Raw genomic sequence first — 12,039 nt, 5'->3', positions numbered from 1 at the left:
GGATTTAGATAGAGAAAGATGGATAGAGAGGTGGAGATGGAACGATTCCATTACCTAAAGCCCTCACAAAATGAAAGAATTCTCTTGCCCTGTTTGCCAGCACAACCTACCAACGTCATCAGTTGAACGCAGAAGAGCCAGGCAAGGGTGATCATGAAAGACACAGCACTTACTGTATTGGCAGTTCCTTCCCATGTACTCCCCAGGGCATTCACAAGAGTAATTGGCAACCAGATCTGTGCAGATGCCCCCATTTTTACACGGTTCTTTCTCGCATTCGTTAACATCTGCAAGAGCCAAGAAAACAGAAAAGAGGCACATTAACTTCTTTGAAGCACACATGTTGGCAATTAGCAGGACATCATTCTCATTAGCATGCATTGGTGGGGAGTATGCATTGAATTTGCCCCATTTGTTAGTTGATTCTGCCTCCCACAAGATGCTTTCATAGACACAGACGGGCTGGTTCCCTGAATCTAATAAATCAAATGGTTTCCTGGGATCGACCATTAATGCTACACACCAATTTAGGTTTGGGACTCTCAACAAACACATATAGCAGGCTGCTAAACCAATCCTCGCGTAGAGATTAGCAATGCAATGTAAAGAAAATAGGTTTTACAATAAGTTAAAGGAATTTAAGGAATGTATGCGTCTTCAACAGTGATAAAAGTCGGTCATCTTGTTCTTTTGAGGCAGATCAAAGTCAGCAAACTGTGTTTTCTTTTCGAAAATCAACATTGGTCCACAGTCTTGGTTTTCTATGTCAGGAATTTGTTATGGGCGTTGTTTAGTGTATGGGGCCAAGTCCTGCTAAGAATAACATGTGTCCTGTGATAGCACAGCATATCTCACAAATGAACCTACTTTATGACATTCTGTCAGCCTCATGAACACAAGTATAAGGTTGCATATGATTTTGAGAAGAACCATAACTTGGCATGAATGAAATTTGGCAATATACCCATTATTCCCCCTCTAGTAAAGTGAGTACTAAGACACTTAATCCCACTCTAAAGCATGCCCCTACTCTTCAGAGAATATACACACCGACTTCCTGAATATGGAACATACTCTGCAAGCTTAAGAACTCAAATATGATTAAAATATAAGCCTGTCTCGATGCTTTGTCTTTCTGAGATGTTGTCTTCAACATCTTAAGTGCAGGATTTAACATATCCATAATCACACACATTACCTCAAATCAGCTGATGGCATTTGTCCAAGTCCACAGCATACAGTCAAAACTCCAAATTAGGATTTTCTGTCTATTTCTGAATTTTAGCAGCGTGACTGTTGAAAGACGCATGCAATACTGCGTTCTGAAAGTTGAGGAACTTCACAACCACATAGGTAAGCCCTGTGTCCATTGTGGTATGTAATGTTTTCATGTGCTACCTTGACAATGTTCCAGACATTATATAGGCAAACTTGCCATATATCCACCATTATTTTTAAGGAGCACATGGAGGAACACAAAGTTTATGATGACTATTTCTGTAAATTGGTGTGGCTCTCTGCAAAATCACCGGATGTTTTGGAAGCAAAACATTACCGAACAATAAAGCGCCAATGTAAACTGAGATTTTTGGATATAAATATGAACTTTATCAAACAAAACATACATATTGTATAACATGAAGTCCTATGAGTGCCATCTGTTGAAGATCCTCAAAGGTTAGTGATTAATTTTATCTCTATTTCTGCTTTTGTGACTCCTCTCTTTGGCTGGAAAACAGATGTGTGTTTGTGTGACTAATCTCTGACTTAACATAATCATATGTTATGCTTTCTCTGTAAAGTATTTTTGAAATCGGTCATGATGGGTAGATTAACAAGATTTTAAGAGATGATATACTCCCCTCTTTAAACTTTGGGGGTGAGGATGGGATAGAGAGACATGAAACAGACCTGACTGCTCAGACTTCTAAGAGCTGAACTGCCAGAGCTGAGACACACAGTAGATTATGGGTTGATACACCTCAAATAGGCACAAGATATTGACACCAACCATCTCAGATTGTTTTAAAATAATTTATTTAGACTAGTATTGCTGCAAAATTATTTTATTGCAGTATAATTTGATTTATGAGAATGAATCTAATTGATTGCCCCCACATTGGTCATTTGAATTGATAGGATTCATATAATATTAAATAAATACAGTACCCAGCATCACATATGGAACAAATGTTTTCTGCCAATGAGTAGGACATCAGGAATCCCAAAATAAATTAAAAAGCCACCAATGACCCCCAAGACCCCATGCCAACCTAAACCAACAACCAGCAACCTAAACCAGTATGGAGATGGGGTTTGAATTATTGTTTCTTCATACTATGTAATATATTCCCCGCAAATTTGGTGATGTTTCTTTTTACCTTGTTTCTTTTTACCCTACCGTGTCACAGAGCTTTTTCATGCGCAATCCCGAGAGAGTGGTTTTCTTCTTTACCTTTTATATTGACAACATTATTGTCAGGTTGAAATATTATATATCATTTAGGCTAAAAACAACCTGAGGATTGAATATAAACATCGTTTGACATGTTTCTATGAACTTTACGGATACAATTTGGATTTTTTTATCTGCCTGTTTTGACTGCGTTTGAGCCTGTGGATTACTGAAGAAAACTCGAACAAAATGGAGGTTTTTAGATATAGAGAGACTTTATCGAACAAAAGGAACATTTATTGAGTAAATTAATGTATTCTGAGGGCCACCATATGAAGATCATCAAAGGTAAGGGATTAATTTTATCTCTATTTCAGACTTGTGTAACTCTTCTACTTGGCTGGTTACTGTTTGTAATGTTTTGTCTGCTGGGCTATGTTCTCAAATAATTGTAAGGTATGCTTTTGCCGTAAAGCATTTTTTAAATCTGACACCGTAGTTGTATCTTTTCTGAATTTTTATAATGAGTATCTAACGGTTTTCATGCGGTGAAAGAGAGTCGGACCAAAATGCAGCGTGTAGATTGCGATCCATGTTTAATGAACAAAACGTAACACAAATCTAAATACAAACACTACAAAACAAAGAACGTAACGAAAACCGAAACAGCCTATACTAGTGTAAACTAACACAGATACATGAACAAGGACACTAAGGACAATCACCCACGAAACACACAAAGAATATGGCTGCCTAAATATGGGTCCCAATCAGAGACAACGAAAATCACCTGACTCTGATTGAGAACCGCCTCAGGCAGCCATAGACTAACGCTAGACATCCCACAAAACCCCAAGACAAAAACACACCACAATAACCCATGTCACACCCTGGCCTGACCGAATAAATGAAGAATAAACATAATATATTTCGACCAGGCCGTGACAGAGTATTTCTGTATATGAATTTGGCGCTCTGCAATCTCACTGGATGTTGGCCAGGTGGGACGCTAGCGTCCCACATACCCTAGAGAGGTTAAAGATGTCATTTTCATTGAAAGCAAGTCTAAGAAGTGGTAGATCTGTTCTACATGCGCTATTTGTATGCTTGCCATTCTTAGATTTTATTTTTGCATCTTGTTCTTTAGGTTTTGTACACCAGCTTCAAACAGCTGAAAAAAAATTCATAGCAGTATAAACAGTACAATAATTCTCTACACTATATATTACTTGTTTTGTCAAAAACTGAAATTAGGTGAACTATTAGAATTTTAGCAACCGGGAAATTGAGTAGCAATTTCTGCATATCGCATCTTTAAATTCAGGCTGTTACACAAGAAAATGTGGAAAAAGTCAAGGGTGTGAATTATTTTTGAAGGAACTGTTGCTAATCATTGGTGTCAATTGGAGATGCTGGTAAAGTGAAGCAAGTGTGATACGATTAGTTTGAAAGAAACCCTGTAACGCTGCTGACGTGAAACAGCACATTTCTTGCACATCTCCATCTCTTCTCTTTGGAGACCTTGGCTGTAACTGTGATATGTGGTGTCACCAGAGGACAATCACAAGTAATTATTCTTGCATGTAAACGGCAGTGTGATTGAAATGAAAACACCCGGTTAGTACCCCACTGACTAAAACATTATTAGCGCCCAAGTTAACAAACAAGCACTTGTCGAAGGGACGCCATCTTGATAGCGAGAGGCTGTCGCAATCAAGGGAGATTATGGTTTAATTAATTCAACCAATAGGGGCCGAACGATCTCGTTAAGAACTATGAACCTGACAAACAATGACTAGTGTGTGCATTATTGACAACAACAACAGCCAATCATCATTAAGCTATTCAAGCTTTTGAAAAAAAATGCTTTTCAAGATCATTATCCTGCATTATTTAATAGAATTGTGTGAGAATACAGTATGAATGATCAAAGAAGGGTCTACTCATACCAAAGTGAGTCTAATGCATATTGCAAACATAAATCAGTGATTCCATTCTGAGCTGAACACACAACAAAGTATGTAATTGGCTGACTGGGACACTCAGGTATTTAATATGGTTGTTACCTGCCTGTGTCCAGATGTGGGATGTCACAGACAGCATTTGTTGTATTTTCCTCTCTCAACTTCCCTTTTTAGGCATTTAGGTACCCTTAATATATTGCCTTCACCATGCAGATCAACTTAATCTATATTTATCCCATAAATACATGTTATTAGTAGTACAGCACAGGGCTTTTATACATCACTGGCAGCAATAGAACCATAGCAGGCAGAATACACATGTATGACACCACAGATACCATACAACAGGCAATCCAGTGAACAACCTGTGCCTGAGTAAGTTGAGCTGCTCTCAGTGTAACCCATCTAAAGGTCTCCTCTCCCTTTGTCTAGTTCACAGCCACCACTTTAAATGACTGGGCCATTCCGATTGCCTGCAGCAGCCAATAACAAAGCGAGTCAAACACAGCCTGAGCCATGATTTGGTCCTTTGTGAGAAGCAAGCAACCCCCGGAAGGTCAGAGGTGGAAAAGGGGGACTTTAAAGCACTGTGTAGTCGGCAAATCAGGTGAGAGAGATCGGATTACCTGGGGGAATGCAGTTAATCCGCCCAGCGAGAGATGGGCATGTGCTAGTCCACATGTCAGTTCAACAAACATTCCCCTGTTCTATCTCGCTACACCACAGGCACAGGGCCAAAAACTTAGGAACTGAGTCCAAGGCAGCCTCTTTGCATTTGATTCTGTCATTAACATATAACAATTTAATGCTCTGCACATTGCCAAATGGTTCAATTTGCTAAAGTAATTTGATTAGAATGATTATGTGCTTCAAACATGTTTTCATCTACTGTATTCGTCAGTTCTTCCTTATTTTACACTACAGATATTTTCAAGGGCACAGACGGCATCCCAGACGGCATGCCTAGCCACGTCCTCAGAGCACGTGCAGACAAGCTGGCTGGTGTGTTTACGGACATATTCAATCACTCCCTATCCCAGTCTGCTGTCCCCACATGCTTCAAGATAGCCACCATTGTTCCTGTACCAAAGAAGGCAAAGATAACTGAACTAAATGACTATCGCTCAATAGCACTCACTTCTGTCATCATGAAGTGCTTTGAGATACTTGTCAAGTATCATATCCCCTCCACCTTACCTGCCACCCTAGACCCACTTCAGTTTGCATACCGCCCAAACAGGTCCACAGACGATGCATTTGCCATCACACCGCACACTGCCCTATCCGATCTGGACAAGAGGAATACCTATGTAAGAATGCTGTTCGTTGACTACAGCTCAGCATTCAACACCGTAGTACCCTCCAAGCTCATCATTAAGTTTGAGGCCCTGGGTCTCAACCCTGCCCCGTGCAATTGGGTCCCGGACTTTCTGACGGGCCGCCCCCATGTGGTGAAGTTAGGAAACAACATCTCCACTAAGCTGATCCTCAACACTGAGGCCTCACAAGGGAGCGTGATCAGCCCCCTCCTGTAATCCCTGTTCACCCATAACTGCGTGGCCATGCACGCCTCCAACTCAATCATCTAGTTTGCAGACGACACATCAGTAGTGGGCTTGATTACCAACAATGACGAGACAGCCTACAGGAAGGAGGTGAGTGCACTCGGAGTGTGGTGTTAGGAAAACAACCTCTCACTCAACGTCAACAAAACAAAGGAGATGATCATGGATTTTAGCAAACAGCACCCCCCTATCCACATCAACGGGACAGTAGTGGAGAAGGTGGAAAGTTCCTCGCCGTACACATCATAGACAAACTGAAATGGTTCACCCACACAGACAGTGTGGTGAAGAAGATGCAACAGCGCCTCTTCAACCTCAGGAGGCTGAAGAAATTTAGCTTGTCACCTAAAACCCTGGCAAACTTTTAAAGATGCACAATTGAGAGCATCCTGTCGGGCTGTATTACCGCCTGGTATGGCAACTGCACCGCCATCCACCGCAAGGCTTTCCAGAGGGTGGTGCGGTCTGCACAGCGCATCACCGGGGGCAAACTACCTGCCCTCCAGGACACCTACACCACCCGATGTCACAGGAAGGCCAAAAAGATAATCAAGGACAACAACCACCCGAGTCACTGTCTATTCACCCAGCTATCATCCAGAATGTGAGGTCACGACAGGTGCATCAAAACTGGGACAGAGAGACTGAAAAACAGCTTCTATCTCAAGGTCATCAGACTGTTAATAAACATCCATCACTAACCCAGAGAGGCTGCTGCCTACATACAGATGCAAATCATTGGCAACTTTTGTAAATGTATCACTAGTCACTTTAATTAATACCACTTTAATAATGTGTACATATCTTACATGACTCATCTCATATGTATATACTGTATTTTATACCATTTATTGCATCTTGCCTAGGCCATCGCTCATCCATATACTGTATATATATATATATATATATATATATATATATGCGTACCTATTCCTATTCCATCCCTTTACATTTGTGTGTATAAGGTAGTTGTTATGGAATTATTCGATTACTTGTTAGATATTACTGCACTGTTGGAACTAGAAGCACAAGCATTTCGCAACACTCGCATTAACATCTGCTAACAATGTGTATGTGACCAATAAAATGTGATTTGATTTGATTATGTACAAAGTGAGAAAAACACAACATAACCTTGTGAATATTCCAAACGATCAGTGATTTCAACATCTTGATCATATAATGTACCATTATGCAAGTATTACCATTTTTGTAATATGGGCTGAGTCAGGGAGAGAGTGAAAATTCAGTTGATCCTGAGGCGCTTGTCTGAGTGAGATAAACGAAGCGTTCTTGCACAGAGGAGACGGCAGAGCAGAGACTTAACCTGATTTGGTGTTCAGAGCACATCAGGCGGTTTTCACGCTGTCAACATCAGGAAGGAGGGGTGAGGAGGGCCAGGCTACCAGGTTAAAGGATGGGTGTGTGCATGTGTGTGTGTATTTGGGACTAGAGCATATCAAGGTTCTCTATGTCCTCCGCTGACTAGCTCTTCTCCCTCAAAAACAGTGTCCAGACTGCCCTGTGCATTCCCTGGCATTTGCATAAGCATATCTGTTTCTTGATTTAGCTACTACTATGGCTAGAGCATAAGGGGAGTCTTCTTGATGGTAAATTAAAATGTTAAGCAATATTTAAATTTCAGTATGGCCCATTCTAAATCCTAGTGCTAATTAGATGTTTAAGCACTAAAACATAAATCATATAATTTGCAATAGGTTTTGGATGGACCAGTAATAATGCATGGCAGCTAGCCCTGATACTAAGCTCTCTGCACTACGCAAACCCTTACTCATGCCACAATTCCCCTTTCATCCGGCCCCCAACAACACCTTAGTCTATAGTTAGACCTGGGGCCCATTCTGATTGGACGAGCATGATGACTCAATCCCTGCTCCCTCCCCCGTCCTGTTCTTTACAAAACGTGTCTCAGTCGGACGATAATGAGAGCGATGAATAGCACTCTGTGGCAGGAAGGACACTTGCAGCGAGTGCTAAATTGGCTGCAGCGTGTCCAAGGAACAGGAATATGCCTGTGGTGTGGAGTTAAGGGGACAGAGCTGCCCTCTCTTTTGGGCTGCACTGACCCCTACTGAGGATGCATCTGCTACGGCAACACCTCTACTACACTAGAACCATGATACAATACAGCAATGCTACACTACAAACCTGCTACACTACAGCCATTTTACACTACAGCCTTCCTACACTACAGACCTGCTATACTATAGCACTGCTACAAAACAGAACTGCTAAACTACAGCACTGCTACACTACAGAACTGCTAAACTACAGAACTGCAACAGTACATAACTGCTAAACTACAGCACTGTTACACTACATAACTGCTAAACTACAGCACAGCTACAATACATACCAACGACAATACAGCCCTGCTAAACTACATAACTGCTAAACCACAGCACTGCTGCACTACATAACTGCTAAACTACAGCACTGCTACACAACATAACTGCTAAACTACAGTACTGCTACACTACATAACTGCTAAACTACAGCACTGCTACACTACATAACTGCTAAACTACAGCACTGCTACACTACATAACTGCTACACTACAGCACTGCTACACTACATAACTGCTAAACAACAAGACTGCTACAATACATAACTGCTAAACGACAGCACTGCTACACTACATACATAACTGCTAAACTACAGCACTGCTACACTACATAACTGCTAAACTACAGCTCTGCTACACTGCATAACTGCTAAACTACAGCAATGCTACACTACATAACTGCTAAACAACAGCACTGCTACACTACAAAACTGCTAAACTACAAGACTGCAACAAAACATAACTGGTAAACTAAAGCACTGCTACACTACATAACTGCTAAACTACAGCACTAATACAGTATATAACTGCTAAACTACAGCACTGCTTCACGACATAACTGCTAATCTACAGCAATGCTACACTACATAACTGCTAAACAACAGCACTGCTACACTACATAACTGCTAAACTACAAGACTGCTACAATACATAACTGCTAAACTACAGCACTGCTACACTACAAAACTGCTAAACTACAGCACTGCTACACAGCATAACTGCTAAAATACAGCACTGCAACACTACATAACAGCTGAACTACAGCACTGCTACACTACATAACTGCTAAACTACAGCACTGCTACACTACATAACTGCTAAACTACAGCACTGCTACACTACATCACTGCTAAACTACAAGACTGCTACAATACATAACTGCTAAACGACAGCACTGCTACACTACATAACTGCTAAACTACAGCACTGCTACACTACATAACTGCTAAACTACAGCACTGCTACACTACATAACTGCTAAACTACAGCACTGCTGCACTACATAACTGCTAAACTACAGCACTGCTACACGACATAACTGCTAAACTACAGCACTGATACACTACATAACTGCTAAACTACAGCACTGCTACACTACATAACTGCTAAACTACAGCACTGCTGCACTACATAACTGCTACACTACAGCACTGCTACACTACATAACTGCTAAACTACAAGACTGCTACAATACATAACTGCTAAACGACAGCACTGCTACAATACATAACTGCTAAACTACAGCACTGCTACACTACATAACTGCTAAACTACAGCACTGCTACACTACATAACTGCTAAACTACAGCACTGCTACACTACATAACTGCTAAACTACAGCAATGCTACACTACATAACTGCTAAACAACAGCACTGCTACACTACAAAACTGCTAAACTACAAGACTGCAACAAAACATAACTGGTAAACTAAAGCACTGCTACACTACATAACTGCTAAACTACAGCACTGCTACAGTATATAACTGCTAAACTACAGCACTGCTTCACGACATAACTGCTAAACTACAGCACTGATACACTACATAACTGCTAAACAACAGCACTGCTACACTACATAACTGCTAAACTATAGCACTGCTACACAACATAACTGCTAAAATACAGCATTGCAACACTACATAACAGCTGAACTACAGCACTGCTACACTACATAACTTCTAAACTACAGCACTGCTGCACTACATAGCTGCTAAAATACAAGACTGCTACATTATATAACTGCTAAACGACAGCACTGCTACACTACATAACTGCTAAACTACAGCACTGCTACACTACATAACTGCTAAAGTACAGCAATGCTACACTACATAACTGCTAAACAACAGCACTGCTACACTACATAACTGCTAAACTACAGCACTGCTACACTAGATAACTGCCAAACTACAGCACTGATACACTACATTACTGCTAAACTACATCCCTGATATACTACATAACTGCTAAACTACATCCCTGCTACACTACATAACTGCTAAATTACAACACTGCTACACTACACGACTGCTAAACTACAGCACTGCTACACTACATAACTACTAAACTACCGCACTGCTACATGACATAACTGCTAAACTACAACACTGCTACACTACATAACTGCAACACTACAGCACTGCTACACTACATAAATGCTACAATACAGCACTAAACTACAGCACTGCTACACTACATATCTGCTACACTACAGCACTGCTACACTACATAAGTGCTACACTTCAGCACTGCTACACTACATAACTGCTACACTACAGCACTATTACACTACATAACTGCTAAACTACAGCACTGCTACACAACATAACTGCTAAACTACAGCACTGCTACACTACATAACTGCTACACTACAGCACTGCTACACTACATAACTACTAAACTACCCCACTGCTACACTAGATAACTGCTGCACTACAGCACTGCTACACTATATAACTGCTAAACTACAGCACTGCTACACTACATAACTGCTAAACTACAGCACTGCTACATCACATAACTGCTAAACTACAACACTGCTCCACTACATAACTGCAACACTACAGCACTGCTACACTACATAACTGCTACAATACAGCCCTGCTACACTACACTACTAAACTACAGCACTGCTACACTACATAACTGCTAAACTACAGCACTGCTCCACAACATAACTGCTACACTACAGCCCTGCTAAACTACAGCACTGCTACACTACATAACTGCTACACTACAGCACAGCCTTGACACCACAGCCCTGCTGCACTACAACCATTCTACATGACAGCCCTGCTACACTACAACCCTCCTACACTGCAGCCATCCTACACTTCAGCCCTGCTACACTACAGCCCTGCTACACTGCAGCCCTGCTACACTGCAGCCATCCTACACTTCAGCCCTGCTACACTGCAGTCATCCTACACTTCAGCACTGCTACACTGCAGCCCTGCTAAACCGCAGCCATCCTACACTACAGCCCTGCTACACTACAGCCCTGCTACATTGCAGCCATCCTACACTACAGCCCTGCTACACTGCAGCCATCCTACACTACAGCACTGCTACACTGCAGCCCTGCTAAACTGCAGCCATCCTACACTACAGCACTACTACACTGCAGCCATCCTACACTACAGCCCTGCTACACTGCAGCCATCCTACACTACAGCACTGCTACACTGCAGCCCTGCTAAACCGCAGCCATCCTACACTACAGCCCTGCTACACTACAGCCCTGCTACACTGCAGCCATCCTACACTGCATCCCTGCTAAACTGCAGCCATCCTACACTACAGCACTACTACACTGCAGCCCTGCTAAACTGCAGCCATCCTACACTACAGCACTACTACACTGCAGCCCTGCTAAATTGCAGCCATCCTACACTACAGCCCTGCTAAACCACAGCCATCCTAACTACAGCACTGCTACGCTGCAGACATTGCAATGCAATACAGCCAGAGTCAGCACCATCTTGTAGGCTAATACATCGGAGGGACTATATCAAATCCCAGGGAATGGGAATTAGCTTTACAATTGAGAGAGTCACAATGACTCCAAACAAAACCTTTGAACAGATCCCTACCAGAGCAGTAATCCACCGCTGTGTGACTTAATTGTAATTAGAATAATATTTGCGTTTTCTATCGAAGGGGTTTCGGAGGTGACACATATTCAACAGACTGTCAGTAAGCCTGATAAAGAGCACAGTCGAGTGACCCTCATTAAAATAAATGGC

General features: G+C 41.7%; 1 protein-coding gene across 3 annotated transcripts in view; it reads right to left on the bottom strand.

Annotated features, from left to right (window-relative positions):
- Positions 1 to 12,039, bottom strand: part of LOC135514386 (EGF-like repeat and discoidin I-like domain-containing protein 3) — a 267,032-nt gene that overhangs the window by 91,533 nt on the left and 163,460 nt on the right. For all 3 annotated transcript variants that reach the window (XM_064937834.1, XM_064937835.1, XM_064937836.1), the window contains one exon: positions 174 to 287. In XM_064937834.1, coding sequence (XP_064793906.1) covers positions 174 to 287 — 114 coding nt within the window. The remainder of the gene's footprint in view (positions 1 to 173; positions 288 to 12,039) is intronic.

Source organism: Oncorhynchus masou, chromosome 25 (genome assembly GCF_036934945.1).
Source record: "Oncorhynchus masou masou isolate Uvic2021 chromosome 25, UVic_Omas_1.1, whole genome shotgun sequence".
In the NCBI taxonomy this organism is placed as follows: Eukaryota; Metazoa; Chordata; class Actinopteri; order Salmoniformes; family Salmonidae; genus Oncorhynchus; species Oncorhynchus masou.
This window is presented reverse-complemented; position numbering and strand designations above follow the sequence as displayed.